Source organism: Culex pipiens, chromosome 1 (assembly GCF_016801865.2).
Source record: "Culex pipiens pallens isolate TS chromosome 1, TS_CPP_V2, whole genome shotgun sequence".
Classification (NCBI taxonomy): Eukaryota; Metazoa; Arthropoda; class Insecta; order Diptera; family Culicidae; genus Culex; species Culex pipiens.
Genome location: NC_068937.1, coordinates 31,808,541 through 31,836,244, shown reverse-complemented (window position 1 = coordinate 31,836,244; position 27,704 = coordinate 31,808,541). Strand labels below are relative to the sequence as shown.

General features: G+C 34.1%; 1 protein-coding gene and 1 long non-coding RNA gene across 2 annotated transcripts in view; one reads left to right on the top strand and one right to left on the bottom strand.

Annotated features, from left to right (window-relative positions):
• LOC128092573 (uncharacterized) overlaps positions 1-21,889 on the bottom strand; it is a 50,624-nt gene extending 28,735 nt beyond the window's left edge. Inside the window, exon 1 of the long non-coding RNA XR_008211891.1 lies at positions 21,786-21,889. This is a non-coding gene — a long non-coding RNA (uncharacterized LOC128092573). The remainder of the gene's footprint in view (positions 1-21,785) is intronic.
• LOC120419622 (serine-rich adhesin for platelets) lies at positions 1,076-25,976 on the top strand. Its single transcript, XM_039582361.2, has 7 exons — positions 1,076-1,593; positions 1,729-1,823; positions 6,958-8,140; positions 15,867-16,534; positions 16,591-16,787; positions 16,873-16,977; positions 24,933-25,976. Exons 1-7 carry the CDS (start codon positions 1,554-1,556, stop codon positions 24,991-24,993), a joined length of 2,349 nt encoding a protein of 782 aa, XP_039438295.1. The 5' UTR covers positions 1,076-1,553; the 3' UTR covers positions 24,994-25,976.
• Positions 25,977-27,704: the final 1,728 nt, after the last annotated feature.

Sequence of the window (27,704 nt, the reverse complement as noted above, 5' to 3'; positions counted from 1 at the left end):
CTTGAAGGTTATTCTATCCCTCTCAATTAATTTATTCATCATAATTGCCATCCGCGCGAAATCTGCGCCATCCGCATCCGAAGGAGAATGACGTTTTTTTGCACCAGTTATTTGTTAAGAAAAATGGCCCAACATAAATAATAAATATTTTTCCTTTATTTCAGCAGTTAATCAAGCAAGGTGGATCTTCTGAAGAAACCCCGGAAATCTTCAAAATCGATGATGTAACAATGGCCTATAGAAAAAATAGCTTGGACGGATCGCAGCGGGCGCAAATTGTGGAAAGTACAGTAAAAAAGTGTTGATGTTTTGTTCAAATAATCCTGAAAAATGTGTGTGTTGTGTTCGGTAGAATCGTGAAATAAATTGAATAAAACACCTTTTTTTTACTTTAACTTGGGAACAAAATCTTGTTCATCACATTCTAACAAAATTCTAGCAGGATTCTAACAGAACCGGTTGATTTCGCCGATTCCTGCTTGAACCGGTTATTACATTTGAGCTAGAATTCCCAAAGAATTCTTGAGATAATCTAGCAGGATGATGGCAGCGTTCTAGTAAGGATATGTTCGCTCTGTAAGATTTCTGTAAGAATCCTGCGAGAACGCCGTGACTGGGATGGACTCAAACCACGACTCAAACGATCCAAAATTCACAAAATTGATTTAGAAATCATTTTTTTTGTGTTTATGTATAAAGTGTCATTGTGCTCGGAAAAATAAACTTCAACGTTGTGTGCAAGAAAATTAGCAATCTTTGTTTTAAATATTTTTTACTTTTATTATCTTTTTAATTAAACTTAATTTTACAGTGTGATCTAATCGATGACAGCATTTTCGATAGTGCTCTACATTGATTAAGCATATTGCGCAATTAATACTTCTCAGACGCTATTTTTTTTAAATTTTATCTGTCTAAAAAAATTACGACATTTCCAAATCTTACTCCTGGCACACATCAAACCCACCCCTGCACCGTGTGCCTCACTCGAATTTTAACCCACCCCTGCCGGTTCCAACTGTCAACTCCGTCTGACATCTGCTGTCATTTTCATTCATCTCCCTTCTTCAGTCTCCTTCTCATCGTCGTCGCGACTCGACTCCGAAATTCCAGCCTCGTTCGGATCCGCCTCTTTTCCGCCGTAAAGTTCGGTTTTTTCGCCTAATTTCAGCCCCGTTTTCCGTTTCCGCGACCCATTGCCGGCCCGCCGGACGTTTCGGCCACCGTTTCCCGCCCGGGAAGGTGCTCGTTTTCGCGAAAACCGACGGAAATGTGACCATCCGTGGTGGAGCCGTTTCCTTCTTTTTTTTTGTTTGTCTAAGCTGTCACTTTGTTGTTGTTTGTGTTTTTGCGGTCGTCGGTTTTGTGTCTTGTTTTTGTTCGAGTCGCGGTTTTCGTGGTGGGAAGCAGTTGGGGAAGGAATCCGGCGGCTGCGGGGAAGCAGATTGACAGGCCAGGAGGATTGACCTTTCGGGCAAATTCTGCTAGTTCTGCGGAGAGGACTGCGTGGAATTCGGAGCAGGAATTTTGCGAACGCAGCAGGAATCGAGACGATGTGGAAGTGTCACAAGTGCGGCAAGCCCGTGTTTTTCGGTAAGAAATCCAGATTTTGCTGAGTCAACTTCAAAATGTGCAGTTTTGAACATTTCGCTTCCGGAAGTTTTATTTGCGATGATAATCGAAAAGTTGCATTTTTTTTCTCTTCCCTCCTCAATTACCAACTTCCAGCTGAGCGAAAACAATCGCTGGGCTACGACTGGCACCCGGAATGTCTGCGCTGCGAGGAGTGCGGAAAGCGGCTCAACCCGGGACAACATGCCGAAGTAAGTGGTGTGAATTAGTATTCCTGGCACGTGTGCCGCTTGGTCTTAGTCACCCCGAAGAAATCTTTCCTGGCGAGGGCCAAGCCCTCGCCGCGGTTGTATTTAGAAACTTTAAATCGTAGGGATTTATGAAACACACATCTCTCTCGCGGTCGCGGAGATTTGTTTGCGCAGATAACGCAAACACTCGTTTGAGCGACGATCGTTCTGTTGTGAATGTGTGTTTGAAGGTTTGTTTGTTTTCTTGCTCTCGCGATGATGAGTTTTGCGTAGGCAAATCGGGCGCACACGCATGCGATATCAGCTTTTATGGAGGGGGAGGTGATTTTGGTTGTTCTCTGAACTTTTTTTTTGGGAGGTCCACTTGGTGCGGCTTAAAGCAGAGTGCGAGCTCGTGAGCTGTTGAACAGGTTTTTTGGAATGTTTGTTCTTTGTTGTAGAGTGTCAAATCTAGAAGCAAAACGAAACACAAAATTCAAATGTGTGCATTGTTGAATATTTTTAATCGCTTTATGAGCTTTGAAGATTTTTGATAGAATAAATATTTACATATTTGAAATTTTAAATTAAATTACAAACATTTCCATCGATCTAATTGTCTAGAACAACTAAACCTACCTTTCAAGCAAATCAATAGGAAAATTTTCTCTCTCGAAAAATGTATTTTTACCAAAGGAAGGTTTAGTTTTTATGAGAACAAATGGTGAAACTCATTAGGATATTTTAATTTTGGCATATTGAAATTTTCACATCCTTCAAAAGTAGGGTAAATCTCTATGCATTTCAAGTTTCTCTCAAAAATTCAGCCCTTATTTTTTTAAACTTCAAATTTTATAAAAATACAGATAAATCTCATCACAGTTCACAGTTCCCTTTTTTATCATCAAATCTTATGCACAGAAGGGCAAGTTTCTTTAAATGGCATTAATAAAGCTGGTAACAATTTAAAGTTTTTGTCCCCTTCTAAGTTAGCCCGAAAAATAAAGGGGCAAAAAAAAACTTTTTTTTTCAAGAAACATAAAAATTTCAATGGAAGTTTAAGTACAATCAGCTAGAATTAATTTAAATTGCATTGCCCTGCGTTTAGAATTATTTTTAGCATGTTTGGGTTATTTTAAAAATCTTTTGAATTTTTGAAAATTTTCGATGTTTAAGTCAGGGTGGCCACTCAAATCGGGAAATCGGGAAAGTCGGGAATTTGCAAAAATCCACGAAAAATCGTGAAAAGTCGAAAATTTGTCATTTTTTTGTTAGAAAGTCGGGAAAAGTCGGCAATCCCAAGCATTCGTGAGAATGAAAAGGCTATTTAAGACCTAAGACATTAAAAACTCTAAAAAATATTGCATGATTATGGTGGCATGCATTTGACCCAAATTTTTATAATATTTTTTTATGAATCAACAGATTGTTATTTATTTCATCATTTCATCTAACTTGAAACAACAACACAGCCAATATGAAAAAGTTGAGTTGAGTTTGATTTCGACGATTACATCAGCGTATAGTTATGTTTTTGTTTAATTTTGCCACATTGCTTGAATATAAAAAAAACAAATCCAATATTTTTTTTTTAATTTTTGAACTAAATCCATTCAGTCATTTCAAATATAGTTTCCAAATGTTTGATTCCCTTAAACTTTTGTGTGATTATGGGTACCACAACTATAAATAAAGGTTGATTATCAGTTTTTGGATAACTTTCATATCGAAAAAATCCAAGATGTTTCGAACTGAATGAAAAAAATACGCTTTGAAAATATAAAAAAAAATCTTGAAATTGCAAATAAGGTTAACTAAATTTTAATCAGTTTTTTTTAATCCTTAGTTTTTTAAATATTATTTTTCTGAAGTTTTACGTCTTTTTCCGTTTTGTGCTCTCAAAATTCAAAATTTGTAAAAAGTTTAAAAAGCCTCCGCTTGATAAGAACTTTATTAATAAACCTTATACAAAGTATGCTAAATATCATATAAAAGACTTTACCTGTTTTTTAATTGAAATAAAATTTGTATTGGCTTGATTAAATTAATAAGAAATTGTTTGAGTTATTACAAATAAGTTTAGTCTTTTGTCGAATAAAATAAGTGGTAAAATTTGAAGTGTTATCAAACTAGATATTTCATTTAAAAAAAGTTTAAACACTGGCTCTTCGATAAATAGACATTGATTCAAAAAAAAAAAATTATATTAAAATTTACAAAGTTTTAAAGGATACTTGGTAAAAAATATATTTTTCAATTTCGTCGTGAAACTATTTACTTTTCCTGTCATTCTTGAACAACGAAATAGCCTACTTTTCTGTACCAAAAATAGCATAATTGAATAGCAACATTTTTCAAAATAAATGCTGAAAAGTTCTACTTACCAGCACTGAAATGTTTGGAAAAGTAACACTTCTCAACATTTTTTTGATTCAAACGATTTATTGACAAAATAAAAGAAAATTTGACATAAAATTTCACTCAATTGTTGTTTTTCGGAAAAACTTGATTTTTTCAGCACTCTTCGTATTTATCCGACTCGGCGAACCTGAAATGTACGACTCGTGCTGAAAAAATCCTCTTTTTGCAACTTGTTGCATACACTACTATTTAAACGAATTTATAGATATTTTTAAATTCTTTGAAAGAATAATAACTGTAATCAAGTGTAAATATGTGTAAAGCATATATATCAAACAAGCCTTATCCGAAAAACTTCGTCTTTTCCTTTTTTCGTTTGTTGACGTTTTTAGCTTTTTCCTTGTTCAGCCTCCTATGATCAAAATTTGATTTTACGCAACTTTTTCCATACAATCTGCAGATTTTCCGGAATCGGTTCCAGAGTGGCCAAAGTGTCAATTAGTTAGCGTAAGAACCTTCCTTGGGCTTATACGAACCCAACGCAACAAAGAGCGCCTCGATCCGACGCTCCGTATTGAACTGATTCGCGTTCGAACAAAACCGTCGAAATTTTTTATATATATAGAAGATATGATCAAAATAAAATTAAAAATTTTGTTGTCTTTAACTTTTTGCCATCATCTTTTCCATTGCCAGCTGAAAAGAAGTTTTAAAAAATAACTATATGTTTGGGAATTTTAAAAGTAAACATTGAAATAATTGGTACCGTAAATCGGGGTGACTTTGATAGGATTTCAATTTGTTTTAGTACTATTTTCCAACAGGTAAGGTTTTTCTCAAGATTATTATTTTGAAAACATGTACTGGGGTAGGCCACATAAAGTCCATGCACAGTTTTGGAAAAAAAGTTTTTTCAATAGTGATTAGAAAAATAGTTACGTTAAAAATCCTTAGTTTAAATTTTGGGGTGACTTTGATAGTCATAGTTTTTCTTGTTAAAATCATATTTAAGATGTTCAAACTTCATTTGTACGATAAATGTACCATCACTTAAGTAGCTGATATAGTTTTTAAGAAAAAAATCAATGTTTATATAATAAAATAAATAAATAAAATAATTAAATTATATTTAGTTACCTAAGTTTATAAGCTTTTAAGCAAAATACATATAAATTTTAGGTAAAATTGTTAAAAAGTCGGATTTTTTCCTAAAACTTGTTCAAACTAGTTTTGTTTATTAAATTATCAATTTACATTGCATTTTATACTGAATTCGAAGCACGAATCAAAAGTTTTCACATTTTACCTGAAATTTGTTCGACTGAAATTGCCTATAAATTTGAAGATTTTTTATTAATTGTGTTTCAAAAACACATATTATTTATTATTTACAAACTAGTTTAACCTTCTCCTAGTGGAAAATTGTCCAAAGAATCCAAAAATGCATTCCGTTTTGCGCTTCAAAATCATGTTCATTGAGAAAATCATGACACTTTGAGAAGTTAAAAATAATGACTTTCATCAACATTTTCTTAACTATAGTTAACTAACTTTTTACACTTTTCAAAATTTTATGAAAAGTTCTTCTTGAGGTACTTTGAACACTTCTATACCACGGTCAGTATGTTTCTAAACCATTCCGTACGTATTTTAATTGTACTCTTCATTTTGCGGAAAAATCGCAAACCTATCAAAGTCACCCCGTTTTACGGTATTGTTATGCTTTCGGTTATTTTTCAAAAAATGATTTTTCATGTTTTTACCCGGAATCAAAAATGATGGTTCCATTTTTGAACTGAAGTTTTCAGTTTTGTATTATTGAAATTTAAGATTTTTTTTTTTGCTTAAACTGTCAATGGTTTTTTTTAAACTCTGTCCGATGGTGTTTATATAGACTTTTTATAAAGAGTTTTTTATTTGAAATCATTCTTCAGACAAGAAAAACAATGTTTGAGGTCGGGAAAAAGTCGGGAATTTGAAAATGGGATTTGAGTGACCACCCTGTGCTTAAGTTTTTTTCGCTATAATTTTTGTTTTCGTCAAAACTTTCATTTTTTGAAAATTAATAATTGCAAAACAACTGAACTAGTGTAAAATGCATTTTAAAACACTCATTGCATGCAAATGCTGAAACTATGGCTTGTTACTTCAATATTTATATATATATTTTTTTTTTCATAATTTGAAATATTGGTATCAAAAAAAGCGAAATTTTACATGCTTTTTCTTTTTTTATAGTTTTTTGAAAATACTAAAATTTCAACAAAATGCCGTATTTTTCTTAAATGCTAATTTTTTTCATTTTTTTGTATTTTCGACTTTTTTGTAATTTCCAAAAAAAAAAAACTTGAATATGGTAAAAAAGCATACAAAATTTTGCTGCGTTTTTTTTTGCAAATTTTGAAAGTTTGAGGACTTTTGAAAAAGTATGGAATTTTGTGAAAATTTAAGTATTTTCCAAAAAAGACCAAATTTGAAAATGCATAACAAATTTCGCTTCGTTTGATACCCATATTGCAAATTTTGAAAATTTGAGTGCTTTCGAAAAAATACGGCATTTTGTGAACAATTTTGATATTAGTAAATTAGATATATTGATAAGAGAAAGATTAAAAAATTGAGTTATCGTCCATTATCGGCAATAAGATTATCGCCGATAGAATTATCGAAATGACGATAACGATAACCATTATCGTTATCGTTAGACGATAATTTCATCGATTAACAACCTCCACCTTAAAAAACTACGTGAACTTCAACTAATCCAACTTCCGTTCTGTCTTTCCCTTTCCAGCACAAAGGCGTCCCCTACTGCCACGTGCCTTGCTACGGCGCCCTGTTCGGGCCCCAGCTCTTCGGGCACGGAACGCGCGTCGAGTCGCACAAAAGCTTCGGCGCGCCGGAGCTCAAAAAGCAAACCCCCATCCGGTCCCCGTCGGGCGGGGCCGGCACCGTTGGACCCCAGATCCCGCGGGCCCACCTGGAGTCCAAACTGCGCGCCTACAACCAGTTCCACGACAGCAAAAGTGCCGAGGTGCGAAGTCGCGAGGTCAACGGGCGGCTGGTGCTGGAGGGTGCGCTGCGCATTTACTGGGGCGTTCAGGGCATTATCCATTTGAAGGAGGACGACGATCAGCGGACGGTGGTGACGGTGCGGAAGCGGAATTCGTACCGGTTTAGCGCGAGTTCGATGGCGCAGCAGGAGTTGGACGACCAGGAGGACAAGGAGAATCTCAACCCGGACCGGAGCGATCCGATGAGTTCGAGCTTGACGGAGGGCGGTGACCAGAACGATACGACGACCATTTCGGAGAGCATTTCGTACGACACGTTGAGCATTTCGTCGGATTTGAACTCGATCAGCTCGTCGAAGCCGAACTCGGGGGAGAACTCGAAGGAGGTGTCGCCGAGTCACGTCGTGGGCAACGGGACAAACAAGTACGTTACGTTGCCGCCGAAGCTGGACGTGAAGCAGCTCGAGTGGGACGAGATTGACGATCTGCTGCAGGTCGAGCGGAAGGTCGACGAGACGGAGAAACCTTACAGGACGATGCCTTCGCCGCTGCACTCGGCCAAACAGGCGTCGGCGTCGGATCACAGCGAAATTACGGAGAGTGTCACCGACACCGACTACAAGACGCTTACGCCGCACAGCAACTCGTCCTCATCGGACAGCAATAAGACGAGTGCCACGACGACCACGCTGAACGGGACCGAGGAGGACTTTCGGACGCCGGAGGGAACGCTGCGGTCGCACGACTTTGACGCGTTCAAGATGCAGATGAGTCAGGAGTTTATCGACGGGGCGGCGGATTTGGGTAGTACGGATGGGACGCTGAAGCTGAACCAGCCGATCGATCCGGCGAGGATCAACGACTCGTTGAAGCTGTACAACGATTCGGTGATGAACCGGAGTCTGTCGGAGGAGCAGTGCCGGAATGCTGGGGTGTTTTCGCTGCCGCAGGGGAATATTACGGGTGAGTTGTTATTGTCATTTATTTTGTACCGGGTTCAAAATTCTCTTTTACTTGCGGTTGGAAGAAAACCAAGCAAGCCTTGACTCAGTCCACCATCTTGAAAACATTCGACAAAACAAGACGTCAAAATTTCCGTGCAAAAAATCCTAAAAAATATCTCTCCCGCATCAAAAATGCATCGCCACCCGATGTTCTTCGAAACGACCTACAGCGCCGATTACACCCACCCGGTGGAAAATCGCGCCCAAGCCCTGCTCCGCGAACCCAACACCACAACCCCTCCAAGCTGCTTCTCTCCACCCCCGAACTGTCAACCCTTCGGCGACACTTCCCTCCCAGAGCACCAACTCCCATGTCTTATTCCCGACTGCACCACCAACAACTTCCTGCCCAACCTGTGCCACACCCACCCGTCCGTCTACGAGGACCTGCAGCAGAACGCCGCCTGGGCGGACCAATCCGGAGCTTCCCCCCTCAAATCCACCTACCAGGTCGACTACGACCACCTGCAGGAGTACAAGCTGGGCCCGCTTCCGGAGGACACCAAGTACTTTATCCGGGAGTGCAACGGAACGGCGTGCGGATCATGCTGCGCGGGAGGACTCTGCACCTGTCAGCTGTGTCCGGGGGGAGTGGACGGCTGTCGGGGGCAGTATCCGGACCATGGCGTGCAGAAACCGTCCAAGTTTCCAAGGGGGTACGTTAGCTCGAGTCATTGGCCGGAGCGGCCGTATCAGCAGGAGAGATTGATGAGCGAGTATCGGGACCGGGTGAGCAGGACCGGGCATTTGGTGCAGCGGGAGCAGCTGCATAATCACCAGTGTTGTGATCAGCCCAGCAATTGTCGGCATGAGTTTTACTTGAAGAAGTGAAATGAAGCGATAATAAACAGCTGAATTTTGTTTTTTGAGTTTTCATTAATTTTAACCTAAGTCAGGGTTTCTCTTAAAACTAAATACGGAGCTGAGAAGGATCGCTAAATTCTTTTTTTTTTAATCCTTTGATCTTAAATTCTTAAATTCCTAAATTCTTAAATTCTTAAATTCTTAAATTCTTAAATTCTTAAATTCTTAAATTCTTAAATTCTTAAATTCTTAAATTCTTAAATTCTTAAATTCTTAAATTCTTAAATTCTTAAATTCTTAAATTCTTAAATTCTTAAATTCTTAAATTCTTAAATTCTTAAATTCTTAAATTCTTAAATTCTTAAATTCTTAAATTCTTAAATTCTTAAATTCTTAAATTCTTAAATTCTTAAATTCTTAAATTCTTAAATTCTTAAATTCTTAAATTCTTAAATTCTTAAATTCTTAAATTCTTAAATTCTTAAATTCTTAAATTCTTAAATTCTTAAATTCTTAAATTCTTAAATTCTTAAATTCTTAAATTCTTAAATTCTTAAATTCTTAAATTCTTAAATTCTTAAATTCTTAAATTCTTAAATTCTTAAATTCTTAAATTCTTAAATTCTTAAATTCTTAAATTCTTAAATTCTTAAATTCTTAAATTCTTAAATTCTTAAATTCTTAAATTCTTAAATTCTTAAATTCTTAAATTCTTAAATTCTTAAATTCTTAAATTCTTAAATTCTTAAATTCTTAAATTCTTAAATTCTTAAATTCTTAAATTCTTAAATTCTTAAATTCTTAAATTCTTAAATTCTTAAATTCTTAAATTCTTAAATTCTTAAATTCTTAAATTCTTAAATTCTTAAATTCTTAAGAATCTTTTTTTTTCAGGACCCTTTCCTTGACCGTCTCTTGAGGTATTTTTTTTAAAACGGGTTTATTGCTTTCATTCCTTTAAACATAAAACGAGTTTTTTTTATCAAATACTTTCTGATTTAATTTTTCTTAATTAAAAATTAAATTTCTTAAATGTTGGTCGCGATATTTTTATATGGCGCGGATTTCGCGCGGTTTCGGGTTTAAGGTCGGCGCGGATTTGGCGCGGATTTTTTTTCGACTCTCCCGTAACAACCCTGAAATTCTTAAATTCTTAAATTCTTAAATTCTTAAATTCTTAAATTCTTAAATTCTTAAATTCTTAAATTCTTAAATTCTTAAATTCTTAAATTCTTAAATTCTTAAATTCTTAAATTCTTAAATTCTTAAATTCTTAAATTCTTAAATTCTTAAATTCTTAAATTCTTAAATTCTTAAATTCTTAAATTCTTAAATTCTTAAATTCTTAAATTCTTAAATTCTTAAATTCTTAAATTCTTAAATTCTTAAATTCTTAAATTCTTAAATTCTTAAATTCTTAAATTCTTAAATTCTTAAATTCTTAAATTCTTAAATTCTTAAATTCTTAAATTCTTAAATTCTTAAATTCTTAAATTCTTAAATTCTTAAATTCTTAAATTCTTAAATTCTTAAATTCTTAAATTCTTAAATTCTTAAATTCTTAAATTCTTAAATTCTTAAATTCTTAAATTCTTAAATTCTTAAATTCCTAAATTCTTAAATTCTTAAATTCTTAAATTCTTAAATTCTTAAATTCTTAAATTCTTAAATTCTTAAATTCTTAAATTCTTAAATTCTTAAATTCTTAAATTCTTAAATTCTTAAATTCTTAAATTCTTAAATTCTTAAATTTTTAAATTCTTAAATTCTTAAATTCTTAAATTCTTAAATTCTTAAATTCTTAAATTCTTAAATTCTTAAATTCTTAAATTCTTAAATTCTTAAATTCTTAAATTCTTAAATTCTTAAATTCTTAAATTCTTAAATTCTTAAATTCTTAAATTCTTAAATTCTTAAATTCTTAAATTCTTAAATTCTTAAATTCTTAAATTCTTAAATTCTTAAATTCTTAAATTCTTAAATTCTTAAATTCTTAAATTCTTAAATTCTTAAATTCTTAAATTCTTAAATTCTTAAATTCTTAAATTCTTAAATTCTTAAATTCTTAAATTCTTAAATTCTTAAATTCTTAAATTCTTAAATTCTTAAATTCTTAAATTCTTAAATTCTTAAATTCTTAAATTCTTAAATTCTTAAATTCTTAAATTCCTAAATTCTTAAATTCTTAAATTCTTAAATTCTTAAATTCTTAAATTCTTAAATTCTTAAATTCTTAAATTCTTAAATTCTTAAATTCTTAAATTCTTAAATTCTTAAATTCTTAAATTCTTAAATTCTTAAATTCTTAAATTCTTAAATTCTTAAATTCTTAAATTCTTAAATTCTTAAATTCTTAAATTCTTAAATTCTTAAATTCTTAAATTCTTAAATTCTTAAATTCTTAAATTCTTAAATTCTTAAATTCTTAAATTCTTAAATTCTTAAATTCTTAAATTCTTAAATTCTTAAATTCTTAAATTCTTAAATTCTTAAATTCTTAAATTCTTAAATTCTTAAATTCTTAAATTCTTAAATTCTTAAATTCTTAAATTCTTAAATTCTTAAATTCTTAAATTCTTAAATTCTTAAATTCTTAAATTCTTAAATTCTTAAATTCTTAAATTCTTAAATTCTTAAATTCTTAAATTCTTAAATTCTTAAATTCTTAAATTCTTAAATTCTTAAATTCTTAAATTCTTAAATTCTTAAATTCTTAAATTCTTAAGTTCTTAAATTCTTAAATTCTTAAATTCTTAAATTCTTAAATTCTTAAATTCTTAAATTCTTAAATTCTTAAATTCTTAAATTCTTAAATTCTTAAATTCTTAAATTCTTAAATTCTTAAATACTTTAATTCTTTAATTCTTTAATTCTTTAATTCTTAAATTCTTAAATTCTTAAATTCTTAAATTCTTAAATTCTTAAATTCTTAAATTCTTAAATTCTTAAATTCTTAAATTCTTAAATTCTTAAATTCTTAAATTCTTAAAACTCTTAAATTTGTTAAATTTGTTAAATTTGTTAAATTTGTTAAATTTGTTAAATTTGTTAAATTTGTTAAATTTGTTAAATTTGTTAAATTTGTTAAATTTGTTAAATTTGTTAAATTTGTTAAATTTGTTAAATTTGTTAAATTTGTTAAATTTGTTAGATTTGTAAAATTTGTTAAATTTGTTAAATTTGTTAAATTTTTTAAATTTGTAAAATTTGTAAAATTTGTCAGATTTGTAAAATTTGTATATATAATTTTTTTAAAATTTGTAATTTTTTTAAAATTTGTAAAATTTTTCAAATTTGTAAATTTTATTAAATTTGTTAATTTTGTTTAAGTTGTTAAATTTGTTAAATTTGTTAAATTTGTTTAATTTGTTAAATTTGTTAAATTTGTTAAATTTGTTTAATTTGTTAAATTTGTTAAATTTTTTTATTTGTTAATTTCGTTAAATTTTTTAAATTTGTTAAATTTTTTAATTTTTTTAATTTTTTAATTTTTCTTTTTTTGTTATTTTTAAATGCGTTAAATTTGTTAAATTTGATAAATAGAATTTGTTAAATTCGTTAAATTCGTTGAGTTCTTCAAATTCGTTAAATTCGCTAAATTCGTTAAATTCGTCAAAATCGTTAAATTTGTGAAATTCGTTAAATTCGTTTCATTTGTTAAATTCTTCAAATTCGTTAAATTCGTCAAATTCGTTAAATTTATTAAATTCGTCAAATTCGATCCATTAATTTCGTAAAAATTGCTGAATTAATGAAATTCTCTAAATTTTTTAAATTTGTTACATTCGTCAAATTCGTAAATTTCGTTAAATTCGTTTATTTCGCTAATTTCGTTAAATTCGTCAAATTCGTTAAAATCGTTGAATTCGTAAAATTCATGATATTTGTTAAATTTGTCAAATTCATTAAATTTGTTAAAATTGGTCAAATTCGATTAATCCGTCAAATTCGTCAAATTAGATAAATTCGAATAATCAGACAAATTTGTAAAATTTGGTAAATTCGTTAAATTCGTTTATTTCGCTTATTTCGTTAAATTTGTCAAAATCGTTAAATTCGTTAGAATCGTTGAATTCGTAAAATTCGTAAAATTCATGATATTAATTAAATTCGTTAAATTTGTTACATTCATCAAATTTGTAAATTTCGTTAAATTCGTTTATTTCGCTAATTTCGTTAAATTTGTCAAATTCGTCAAATTCGTTAGAATCGTTGAATTCGTTAAATTCGTAAAATTTATGATATTTATTAAATTCGTTAAATTCGTCAAATTAATTAAATTTATTAAAATTCGTCAAATTCGATAAATTTGTTAAATTCGTCAAATTTGTGAAATTAGTTAAATTCGATAAATCTGTTAAATTCGTCAAATTAGATACATTCGAATAATCAGACAAATTTGTCAAATTCGATAAATTCGTTTAATTTGTTAAATTCTTCAAATTCGTTAAATTCGTCAAGTTCGTTAAATTTATTAAATTCCTCAAATTCGATAAATCCTTTAATTTCGTCAAATTTTCTGGATTCATTAAATTCGCTAAATTTGTTAAATTTGTTACATTCGACAAATTCGTAAATTTTGTTAATTTCGTTTATTTCGCTTATTTCGTTAAAATCGTCAAATTCGTTAAAATCGTTAAATTCGTAAAATTCATGATATTTGTAATATTTGTCAAATTCATTAAATTTGTTAAAATTCGTCAAATTCGATAAATTTGTTAAATTCGATTTTTTTTTTAAATTAGTTGAATTCGTTTATTTCGCTAGTTTCGTTAAATTCGTCAAATTCGATAAATCCGTAAAATTCGTCAAATTCGATTAATTCGAAAATCAGACAAATTCGTTAAATTTGTAAAATTTGGTAAATTTGTTAAACTTGTTACATTTGTCAAATTCGTTAAATTCGTTTGTTTCGCTAATTTCGTTAAATTCTCCAATTTCGTTGAACTCGCTAAAATCGTTGAATTCGTTAAATTTGTAAAATTCATGATGTTTGTTAAATTCGTCAAATACGTGAAATTCGTTAAAATCGTTAAATTCGTAAAATTCATGATATTTGTAAAATTTGTCAAATTCATTAAATTTGTTAAAAATTCGTCAAATTCGATGAATTTGTTAAATTCGAAAAAATTGTTAAATAAGTTGAATTCGTTTATTTTGCTAGTTTCGTTAAATTCGTCAAATTCGATAAATCCGTTAAATTCGTCAAATTACATTCGAATAATCAGACAAATTTGTCAAATTCGGTAAATCCGTTAAACTTGTTACATTCATCAAATTCGTTAAATTCATTAAAATCGTTGAATTCGTTGAATTCGTAAAATTTATGATATTTATCAAATTCGTTGAATTCGTCTAGTTGATTAAATTTGTTAAAATTCGTCAAATTGATAAATTTGTTAAATTCGTCAAATTCGTGAAATTAGTTAAATTTGCAAAATAAGATGAATTTGTTAAATTCGTTGATTTTGCTAGTTTCGTTAAATTCGTCAAATTCGATAAATTCGAAAAATCTGAAAAATTTGTTAAATTTGTCAAATTTGACAAATTCGTTAAATCGTCACATTCGTCAAATTCGATATATCCGTTAATTTCGCCAAATTCGTTAAATTCGTTGAATAAGTTAAATTTTAAAATTCGTCTAATTCGTCGGATTCTATAAATTTGTTGATTTCGCTAAATTCATCAAATGCGTTAAATTTGTTGAATTCGATAAATTCGATAAATTCGTTAACTTCGTTAAATTCGTAAAATTTGTTAAATTTTTTATTCCTAGAATCACAAAAATTCAGAAATTTTGAGTTTTTTATTTTGGGTCCAAAATTTCAAGATTTAAAATTTCTTGAATTCCTAAATGTAGACCATTTTTTTTTCGCCATCTTATATTACAGAAAATCTTTAAACATGTTTTTTGTCCTTTTATAGGATAAATACTCAATTTTTGATTTTTTTTAAAGTGATCTTATCTTGTTCTTATAATTTTGATTTTTTTTACTTATAAATTTTTCATTTCTGAATTTTTATTTTCAAATTTTCGCCTTTTTAATGTTAATTTTGCAAATTTTATTTTTTTGTAAATTGAAAATTTGAATTTTTGAATTAGTAAGTCTAGAATCTTTGAAAAAAAATTGTACTTTTACATTGTTGAATATTTGTTTCAGATTTTGTTTTTGATTTTCTGATTTACTGAAATTTTTTTTTTATATTTGAATGTTTTTGCACATTTATGGAGTTTTGCGTTTCTTCCGAGCTCCGTACTAGCCTTATTTGGGTGAAAATGCCTCAAATAATTGAGGTTCTGGAAAAGTTCAAACATGGAATTTAAGTGGTCCTGGTCATTCTAATTTATTTTAACCTAGTCTTCCCTTCATCAAATAAAAAAGCCTTTTTTCGACAGTCTCGCCCTTCATTTATTGAGCCCATTCAAATCGTGCGAAGAACCTTCCTCCGCCGTCCGCTCCTAATCGTAAAACCCGGAATTCCTCAGCCGCATATCGTGGTCGAACTTGGCGTTCCGGAACACAAACTGGCAGCTGACGGCCGGGATGCACTGGCTGAGCGGTTCGCAGCTCGTTTTCCCCCCGCACGGGCTGCAACACGGGCCGCACGGAGCGACACAGCTTCCGCCGCCGCAGGGTCCACAGCACGGTCCATCGCAGCAAAAGCTGTTCGGCAGGCAGCACGAGTCGAAGGGGAAGCCGATGCAGTACATGTTGGTCGGTTTTTTTTTTCTGGGGTTTTCTTGAAATTGACTGGAAATTTTGACGTCCGCTGCGGTCCGAAATGTTTGAAAGAATGATGGAAAATTTGGGCTGTTGTTGGCAATGCTAACTAGATTGTAGTTACTTTGGTTGAAAATCTTTTTGCTTTTCTTCACACAGATTCATTCCACGTGGAAAATGACGGCACGCTCAAACATCCGGACAACATCTCGTCTCCAGCAAAATCTCGAATTCTCAACGGAGTTGCGTCCCCAGCCAACGGTCGCACCCAGATCGCGTACCAGCGGCACCAGTCGGACTCCGCCTCGATAACCTCGCCCGGAACCGACACCGACACGTGGACCGGCGATCGCGGCCTGCTGCGGTCCAAGTCCCAGGGCAACGCCTACTCCGGCAACAGCTTCATGGACAGCGAGGACGAGGGCACGGAAACGCTGAAGGCGTCCGGCCGACCCCAAACCTCGATCCACATCAAGATGGACTGTTACGACGAGCTCAACGGCGTCGGTTCCGCCGCGGTCGTGGTCAGTCCCACGGACGAAAGCATAACGACGGCCAGTCTGACGGAGGTCACCAGCACGGCGATGACGGCGTCCACCACGGTCACCACGACCACGACCGAGGACGACGGGGTGGTGCTGCGGAAGGCGCCCAAAACGGGCTCGACCGCGATCAAGCGCCGGTCCGGCAATCGACGCTCGCGGACCAAGCTGAAGCGGCGCTGCTCGATCAACGGGCACTTTTACAACCGGGAAACGTCGTTCTTCACGCCACCGCACGGCTCGCAGATGAACGTGTGGGTGTCCTCGATGGTCAATACTCAGGAGGTAACCAAATCGTAATAGTCGACTTCCCAAATCTACAAATTAATTCTCCTTTCCAGGTGATACAACTGCTGCTGGAAAAGTACAAGGTCGAAAGCCGGGCGGAGAACTTTGCCCTGTTTGTGATCAAGGACAACGGGGAGCAGCGCAAGCTGAAGGAGGACGATTACCCGCTGGTGACGCGGATCATCCTGGGGCCGCACGAGGATATCGCCAAGCTGTTCCTGATGGATGGGCAGCAGACGCCGGAAATTAGGTACGGGATTTCGAATTTAATCAGTTAAAACTAAAATTTTCTAATATTTTTTTGATTTTTCATGAAACGCATTGGAATCGAGCAGTAGCGAGGTGGCGCAGTTTCTCAACCTGTCGATACCGGAGTGCCGAGCGATTCTCGAGCGGTACCACGAGGAGGAGCAGCGGGAGCTGCTCCGGATAAGGACGAAGTGAGTAGTTTCTTGTAATGTAAATTCAATCTTTTGTCAAATTTTATCTTAAAAACAGGACAAAAGGGAATTTATTTGTCTTAAAAATAAATTGAAAACAAAAAGTACAAGATGGGTATGTTAGAGACATAACCGAAAGACATAACACAATTAAGAATAATAAGCGTGTAGCATTAATAAACAAAACGAGCCAAACATTTCATTAGGGCACAAAACCAAAAACCGCGATTCGAGAAAATCGCTTGCAAAAAGTGGACAACTTGTTTCAATTCCAATTTAAAAAAGAAGCTTGACTGATGGTATTTTTACTGATGATACGATAAAACACATCATTATCCTCAACTCTGCTTAAATGCTTCTTAATTTTTATTGATTTTAGCAATAAAACTCATAATTTAAAAAAAAAATCGTTATTGGGCCCTTTTAACATTCCAACTGTTGTTCATAATGGGCCCTTTCTAAATGCAATTTCGAAGAGAGCTGAAAGGGCACTAAAGCGCTGTCACCGGATTGTTGTTTTGAATAATGTTTACGGGCCCTTTTGTTTAGTAAGAAATAATGAGGAATTCAGTAGAAACTTTGATTATTGGTGATGTTTTGTGATTGAATAGTGTAGATAAGGTACAGTCAAACCTCGCATAAGAGCGCCTCGCATATGCAACTTTGCATATACGAGTCATTCCACCTGATTCGGTTTTGTCGCAAGAGTTGCATATGCGAGGTACAGGGCCTATGGGATTTTGGCTATATGGGAGACATGGCCTATATTGTTATAAAAAATCATCTTAACTATGCAAATTTATAGTGTTTTGGAATCGTTATGAAGTCAGCTATACAGCTACACCAAATTTACAAGGTTTACGATGTTCTAGGTCGTCCGAAACTTCCTCAAGTTAAGGCCTATGTGTTCACCGCCGTACAAGTATGAGGTAGGCGATTGTGACTGTGGTTTTTGACCTCAGATCATATCCGAATAGCCTCAGGGAGGTTTAGGGACTAGTCTACCGATATGTGGTGATGTTTTGGGTCTTCTGTAGAGTCCCGGAAGTTATGACCGATGGGTCTACCGCCGTAACAATATAGAGGTTAGTGGTTTTTTACCCCAGATCATATCCGAATAGCCTCAGGGAGGTTCAGGGACTAGTCTACCGATATGTGGTGATGTTCTGGGTCTTCTGTAGAGTCCCGGGAGTTACGACCGATGGGTCTACCGCCGTAACAAGATAGAGGTCAATGGTTTTTGACCTCAGATCATATCCGGATAGCCTCAGGGAGGTTTAGGGACTAGTCTACCGATATGTGGTGATGTTTTGGGTCTTCTGTAGAGTCCCGGGAGTTACGACCGATGGGTCTACCGCCGTAACAAGATAGAGCTTAGTGGTTTTTTACCTCAGATCATATCCGGATAGCCTCAGGGAGGTTCAGGGACTAGTCTACCGATATGTGGTGATGTTCTGGGTCTTCTGTAGAGTCCCGGGAGTTATGACCGATGGGTCTACCGCCGTAACAATATAGAGGTTAGTGGTTTTTTACCCCAGATCATATCCGAATAGCCTCAGGGAGGTTCAGGGACTAGTCTACCGATATTTGGTGATGTTCATAGGTCTTCTGTAGAGTCCCGGGAGTTACGACAGATGGGTCTACCGCCGTAACAAGATAGAGGTCGGAGGTTTTTGACCTCAGATTCTATTCGGATAGCTTCAAAGAGGTTCGGAGACTAGTAAACGTATATCTGAAGATGTTCTAGGTCATCTGTAGAGTTCCTGGAGTTACGGACACTAAGGCCGTAACTCCAGAGAGTCTCGTAACTCCCGGGACTCTACAAAAGACCTAGAACATCACCAAATATCGGTAGACTAGTCCCTGAACCTCCCTGAGGCTATTCGGATATGATCTGAGGTCAACAACCATTGACCTCTATCTTGTTACGGCTGTAGACCCATCGGTCATAACTCCCGGGACTCTACAGAAGACCCAGAACATCACCACATATCGGTAGCCTAGTCCCTGAACCTCCCTGAGGCTATCTGGATATGATCTGAGGTCAATAACCTCCGTTCTCTATCTTGTTACGGCGGTAGACACATCGACCGTAACTCCCGGGACTCTACAGAAGACCTGGAACATCACCACATATCGGTAGACTAGTCCCTGAACCTCCCTGAGGCTATCTGGATATGATCTGAGGTCAAAAACCACTGACCTTTATCTTGTTACGGCGGTAGACCCATCGGCCGTAAATTCTAGGACTCTACAGGAGACCCAGAACATCACCACATATCGGTAGACTAGTCCCTGAACCTTCCTGAGGCTATCTGGATATGATCTGAGGTCAAAAACCACTGACATCTATCTTGTTACGGCGGTAGACCCATCGGTCATAACTCCCGGGACTCTACAGAAGACCCAGAACATCACCACATATCGGTAGCCTAGTCCCTGAACCTCCCTGAGGCTATCTGGATATGATCTGAGGTCAAAAACCTCCGACCTCTATCTTGTTACGGCGGTAGACCCATCGGTCGTAACTCCCGGGACTCTACAGAAGACCCAGAACATCACCACATATCGGTAGCCTAGTCCCTGAACCTCCCTGAGGCTATCTGGATATGATCTGAGGTCAAAAACCTCCGACCTCTATCTTGTTACGGCGGTAGACCCATCGGTCGTAACTCCCGGGACTCTACAGAAGACCCAGAACATCACCACATATCGGTAGCCTAGTCCCTGAACCTCCCTGAGGCTATCTGGATATGATCTGAGGTCAAAAACCTCCGACCTCTATCTTGTTACGGCGGTAGACCCATCGGTCGTAACTCCCGGGACTCTACAGAAGACCCAGAACATCACCACATATCGGTAGCCTAGTCCCTGAACCTTCCTGAGGCTATCTGGATATGATCTGGGGTAAAAAACCACTAACCTCTATATTGTTACGGCGGTAGACCCATCGGTCATAACTTCCGGGACTCTACAGAAGACCCAAAACATCACCACATATCGGTAGACTAGTCCCTAAACCTCCCTGAGGCTATTCGGATATGATCTGAGGTCAAAAACCACAGTCACAATCGCCTACCTCATACTTGTACGGCGGTGAACACATAGGCCTTAACTTGAGGAAGTTTCGGATGACCTAGAACATCGTAAACCTTGTAAATTTGGTGTAGCTGTATAGCTGACTTCATAACGATTCCAAAACACTATAAATTTGCATAGTTAAGATGATTTTTCATAAAAATATAGCCCATGTCTCCCATATAGCCAAAATCCCATAAGCCCTGTACCTCGCATATGCGTGCTTCGCATAAGAAACCCCCATATGAGTTGCATATGCGAGGTTTAACTGTATGTGAAACATAAAAAAATCTTCAAAAGTGTACTGAACAGCAGCCGCGGGACCGTATTAAATATTGTTTTTTGACGAAGTTTTTCTCTGCAGAAATCCTTGGTGAAAAGTAAACCAAACTTTTTTTTGAAGTGAATTAGTGTTAAGAATTTATGAAAAGTTCACTTTATAACACAAAAAGTACGAGAACCTAACGAAAAATAAAAGGGCACATTTGAACATTTTTTTTGGTTTGCAGTGAACATGGTTATGTGCCCTTTTGAGTTTTTGATTTTTTTCAATAGGAAATTGTTTGCTATCAATCTGATTCTTGGAGGGCATGTAGGGAGTGTACTAATGAATGGAATAGTGGAATAATCCAGAATGTTTACGTTTTGGTTTTGTGCCCTAATGAAATGTTTGGCTCGAAATTAATGTTTAGCACCTAAAATTCTTTTCTTTGTGATAAATTTTGCTGTTTTGAAAAGGGCCGTCTTGTTTAAAATGGTGCTCGCTCCGCAGCGCGCTGAAGTGTGAAACGATTTTTTTTATTTTCGAAAAAAAAAGATTTTTAAAAAGTGTTGAAAAAACACTCTTCACAAACTTCGATTTGCATACCCAATTCTAAAAGTCTGAATTTTAAAATTCTAAAATTCTGAGCTTCTCAAACAGGGTTGCTCAACCTTTCGGCCCGGCGGGCCAGATCTAATTTTTCTGAAGCAGTGGCGGGTCGGAACAAACGTTTGATAACAGTTGAAAGTAATTTTTTTTTCATGAACTTGTTTTTATAAGGGAGCGTTCTTTTATTACGTTACGCAAAATTTAGGATTTTTGACCCCCCTCCCCCCCCCTTCGTAACAAATCGTAACAGATGAGCAATCCCCCCTACCCCCCCTGTAACGCGTAATGCAAGATCTTTTTGCTAATTTTTATGAATTCTTGTATGGAAATTTTGCGTTACGTAACAGAATTTTTCAGCACACCCCCCCTCCCCCAATTTTCGTAACATTTCGTAACAGACACCGACACCCCCTGCCCCCCCCCCTAACTGCGTTACGTAATAAAAGAACGCTCCCTAAGGATCTTTTAAATTATTCAAATCGACGTCAACATTTCAAAAGGCATCATGTACATTTTGACACTTTCTGGGTTATTGCATATTCTGAAAGTACTCCTTATAAGCTACCTCTCCACCAAAAATGAGCAAAATTTATTTCAGTAAAGTGTAATAATGATTTTAAATAAAAGTAACATAAACAAAATCTCTGGCATCAGCAGTGCCTGTTTATACAGCCCTGTCAACCTGTCAAATAAAAGACTACATGAACCTCGTGACGAAAAAAAAGCATCATGAAAAAGACGCCATGTACATTTGCCGACGAAAAGCGAATCATAACAAAACTTCCCCTCCACTTGCAAAAGGCGCCATGTACATTCGGCGAAGAAAAACGAATCATAACAAAGCTTCCCCTCCAATGACAGCAGGGTGATATAGACGTTGGTGATTTCAAAAGAAGTTATGTTTGTTTTTCTTAAATATAATGACGGAAATAATGTTTTATTGAATATGGATGATCAAGTATCGATAAAAGCAACGTTTTTAATCGTTTGTTATCATTACAACATCTTTTTTGGCTTTGATATTAAAATGGGAATTGAAAAATGATGCTCAAAACCGTTTTTCTCAAAACGCACGGTTTGTACATGATGCTTTTTGAAATGTTGGCGTCGAAATATATAAACTAGTGTAGCAAATAAGTTTCATTTATCTTGATTTTAAGAAAGAAAAACAAAGATAAATTTAAAAAATAAGTTTATTTTTTATGTTGTTCTGTTTCAAATTGTATTGTTATTGTTTTTGTCGATTTCAAATAATACCCTGATATCATTGGCTTAAAAAAAACATTCCTATTGAATTGGTCGCTGCAAGCTTTATTGAAGTTTAATTTCCTAAACAGAACAATATTAAAAAAAAGGCATGAAAAAATTTATTAAGCGAAAATACATCGAATAGTTTTCAATTCGTTATTCTTTGATATTTTTAAACAGTTGAAGTTTAGAAAAAAATAAAATATATTTTTGCAATCTGATTTTTTGACTCAATTTTAGACATTTTTGAAAGTTTTCCTGAAAAAATACATAATTTTTTGCTTATTTATATAAATTGAAAACAATTTTAATCAAGGTTATTAAAAAAGAACAACTTCAATTAAAAGTAAGGCTGTTGCAAAGTTTACATTTTTAACCATCTACTGTCCAAATTTTTTTCGAAAATATTTAGTTTTCTTGTGTTCAGGAGGTCATTTTGCGCAACTTTTGTTTTACGAAAAACTTTACTTCTCTTGTTTTATGTTTTTCTTGTTTTATTTTTAGTATTTTAATTTGCATTTATCTTGGTTGGTTTATCTTTGTTTTTGGTAGTAGGTATTTGGCCTATTTTTCCACCTTCTATCATTATGTTTTGCCTTTCTAATTTTTTTTTTATGTTTTTTTTTAATTTTTAGCTTTTTTCACATTTACTGTCCTAGAATGGCACCATTATAAATTGAATTGTAAAAAATGCGTATAGACATAGTGTGGTACACTACAAAAATTACTTCCCCGAACAGACGGAAATAACTTGGGAATAACATTTTTTGATATTTAAAAATACTAGGCCAATAACATTTTATGTTATTTATAACAAGATTTGTTATTCGTCGTTATGAATTTTTCGTTATTAGATCGTTATGATAATAACAGGCTAATAACATTTTTAGTTATTCTTCGAACAATTTTTGGTTATTATTTTTTGTTATTTTAACAACTAATCAGATCATCCCAATAACAGTTGAAGTTATTCTTCTATAACAAAAACTTTTATTCTAAAGTTGTTTGGGCTTTCAACCAATATCAGACCAATAACAAATTTTGTTATGATAACATAAACTGAAATTGAATTCTTATGCAAAACATGATTTTTAAAGAAGATTCCATAACATTTTCTGTCATTTTAACAGTATTTGTTATTGAAATGGCACGAATTTGGTTATTACCGTCTGCTCGGGTCTTACTTTTATTTAAAATATAGGAAATGGTAGTAAAAAAACAGACCAAGTTGACGCCTAAAAAAAAACATTTTTTTAAATATTTCCAAAGTCATATAAAACAAGTCAAACTTCCAACCTTAAAATTTTCTAAAATTTTAAGAGTTCTGCTTTCCAGTGCTTTTTAAAGATCAAAAATTGGTTGAAAATTTGATTTTCTGCGATTTTAGCGATTTTATAGATCGAAGCGGAGGCGGAGTTGGGTTGTAGAGGGTAATATTACTTTCAATGAGGTTTTATGAAAGTTTTAAGAGAGTCTTGAAACCCCAATGGCAATGTCATGCCAAACGGTTTTATCGCATGCTTCTTTAAAACCAAGGGTGTTTTAGCTGTCGAGTGCCATTTGGCATGCAGAAAGCATACTTACACTTCCCTACTAACCCCGAGTAGGCCGCGAGTAATCGGCTCCCCTCCCACTAACAGTTACACACAAGATCCTCTGTAATTACTCTTAGCTTTAAGTAAACTGTAATTACAAAAGCCGACTCGGTCCTAACCAGGTCCCAGTACCGAAAAGGACCTAATAAAAATAATTTTATGAAAAAAGCTTGCTTAAAACCATAAGCTCCTAAAAAAGCATTTAACGCGGCCAATTAGCAATGCATAATTATGCTTGTTCTGATTGTCCGCCATCTTGGTTGTAAAAAAAAGAAAAGTGAAAAAAAATGATTTAAATTTGATGAACAAACTTATTTATGCTGAATTTCTGATATAATTAATAAAGCGATAGAAGTTTAAAAATAATTTGAACATTTTTTTCAAATAATTGCACTGACATATTTTTGAACATTAAAAACTATTATTTCAAAAGAATGATTTTTGATGAAGCGAGTTGATTTGTTTGGCTCTATTTCCCTTACATTTGTCAATAAAATTTCAACCACAGCTGAATTTGAGCCACTAATTGCGAGAAATAAGCTTTCAAATTATTTTGATTACCTCCAATGTCTATTAGTTATCATCGCCTTTTTTGCAAACCATCACCGTTATATCATTTGACATGACGAAGACTTTTTTTCCCAGAATAAAGCCTATTTTGCATAAAACGTTTGAAGACGTATTAAATGTCACTTTTCCATAACTCCTGACTAGGTTTTAACAAGGTTTTATTAAGGCTTTGAGGAGGTAGTTAGGATTCAGTTGTAAAGCCTTGAACTTCTAGTTTCTCTTCAATGGTTTGGTTTAGTTTGAAATATGCATTGATTCTTATGTAAAATTGTCCGAGGAACACGATGGTGATCAAATTAAAAATATATAAAAATAAGGAATTAGTGAAAATCACGTTTTGAACCATAAACTGCAAAGAAACAATATTGTAGGACATTTGAGGATGGAATTTTTTTTTTATGAGTTCCTTGGACAATTTCCTCTAAAATGCAACCAAAAGAAAGTCTTCTGGTCTAACAGTTGGAAAGTTACGAGTAAAAGAATAAAAAGTTTTTTAGAAAATCTCCAAATCGGTGAAGGTCCAGTCCTACAGTGTACCCAGTTGACCTGGAATGACCCATATTGTTTTAATCTCTATTTCCTCCCAATCCTAGATACGCGGAGCTCAAGCGACGGATCGTCCAGCGGATGGAATCGCTCAAGGTGAGGCTGTAAAACGATGCAAGCATCGTTGAGAGCCATCCCGTTCAAAGTCGACTCGTGAACCACAACAACAACAATCAGAATTTAATCAGAATTTCGTTAACATTTAAGCAAAATGTTTACCCGCTTCTCTAGCTTTTTTGGCGCGCAAGCGAAAGCGAAACTCTCGGACGATCTAATCATTTCAGCTAGTGGAAAAGCGTTAGAGTTTAAGTAAAAGAAGAAGTTAAAAAAAACAAGTTAATCAATTATTTAACCAACCAATCATCTACACACACAAGTATATCAAGCTCTAAAATAATATATTTACGAACTTTTATTTTTTAGAATTTTAGTGAGGAAAAATTGTTTCTAGCATTCAACTAGTTGCGATTTGAATTTTAACACTTTTGTTTTGCATTTTATTTTTGAGTTTTAGGCTCTTCAAATTTGTTTTGAGGAAAAAGATAGAAATAAACCGAATAGTTAAAACGCAATTTGTGTACGTAATTCAATTTAAAATTCGTATTGAGTAGAGAGAAGTCATTTCGTTCAATCAGTCATATCAGTTAGGATTGTGTTGAGCTTTTGTAAAGAAAACAAAAATAAGAATCAGGAAAGGGAGTAACAAGGAAAGCTTTAACTCATGTGCGGTTAAATAAAATATTGTTAGAAATTATCTGGCAGCAGCAGCAGCAACAGCAATCCTCAGACACCACAATTAATAAAACAATAAACTTTACATTTGTAAGTAAATCGCACAATACACACGGCGACGGCGTGCCCGGAACAAATTAAAAACAACTAAACTCAACTAAAAACCACACACAAATCGCTCAACGTTCAGTTCCCAGCGAAAAAGAAAAGAGTAACAGACTATTAAAAAATCAAATCAGCATGTAACCATCTTCTTCATTTCATACACCGTAAATTAAACGGCCGGAAAAGTGAACCCAATTGAATCATAACGAGAAGCAATGTGGGAGACTGAACGAACAACGGCAGCAGCAGCAGCAGGTGCAACAAAACAATGTTCAAACCACCCCCCAAAACCGACTGAGAAGAATCACAAAATAAAGCAAAAATACAATAAAAAATGATAGATTGTCTTGTCGTCGCCACAAATCAGGAAGAACCGCGTCGTGTAGCAAATCTAAAAAGCTGCCGCAAAAGCGAACAAACCGAAAATTAGCACTGATATAATATGGTAATGATGGCAGGAGCAAAACTCAATTTAAAACGCTGCAGTTGTGTAACTCACTTTTTGGCAGAAAAGAGAAAGAAATAAAACCTATCTCATTCAGAAAAGTAAGCGATGATTTGTGTGATTTTTATCTCATCCGAAAGCATGACTCTTCTTCGAACGACAACTAGAAGGGAGGTAAGTCAGGATGTGAACTACATGGTTCAAGAAATTATGAAAAACGAAAAAAGCATGACAATTTGAGCTCATTTGGTTAAGGTTTAGTGAGTCCACCATTAGCCTGAAATTATCATAAAATTTTAACCCTCTACAACCTAACCTAGACGGGCTTCGATCTGAAAAATTGCCAAAAATCCATTTTTCAACCAATTTTTGATCTTTAAAATGCATTGGAAAGAAGAACTCTTGAAATTTTAGAAAATTTTAGGGTTGGAAGTTTTACTTGTTTTATGTGATTTTGCCAATATTTTTAAAAATGTCATTTTTTAGGGGTCAACTTTGGCTGTGTTTTTACTAACATTTCCTATATTTTCAGTAAAAAGAAGTATGCAGTAATTTTTGTAGTGTCCCAGACTGCCTCTACGCATTTTTTTGCTATTCAAATGATGATGGTGCCATTCTATAGCAGAAAATGTGAAAAACATGCAAAAAATTGAAAAAGTGACTGTAAAAACGTGAAAAAATTAGATAGGCAAAATGTAATTATATTAGGTGGTAGAACGGGCCAAATACTACCAAAAACAAAAAATAACTTAACAAGATAAATGCAATTTAAAATACTAAAAATAAAACAAGAAAAACATAAAACAACAGAAGTAAAGTTTTTCGTGGAACAAAAGTTGCTCAAAATGACCTCCTGAACACGGGAAAAATAAAAAATTTGGGCAGTAGAGTGTTAATCAATTATTATTGAAAATTTTAACTTTTTACCTATTAAAGAAATTTTCCTAAAATCCATTCATTGTTTTCCATTCTTGAGACATCTTATATTTACTTCGTGGACTTCAATAGTTAAATGGATTTATTTGATGATAAGTTTTTCTTATATATTTCTAATTACAGTCCAGACTCGATTACCCGAGGCCTCGGAAAAAATTTCACCTCGGATAATCGAATCACGACATATTTTTTTTCGCTGTCTAATTTTTGATTGTCGAGCTTAGGTATGACCTCTAAACTACGCTAAAATTATTTAGAATTTTTAAATCCAAGATGGCGGCCAAAATGGCGGTGATGCAATATTGAAAAAATGCATTTTACTTATTAATAGGCAATCAAAAACTTGAATTTGACTAAAATGGGGTCGTAAAACTCAAATTTTATGTTTAAAACAAGAAAATTCAAAAGTACGAAAACAAAATTTCTTCGTGATTCGATTATCCCAAGTCCCATACAAACCTTCGGATAATCGAGGCTTCGGATATTCGAGTCTGGACTGTATTTAAATCAAAATGTTAAAATTTATTTCAATTTTAATTTAAAAACCCACCTTTCAATCAAAGTTTTACTAAGGCCGATGCAATTTTTTTCAAAGTTTTTG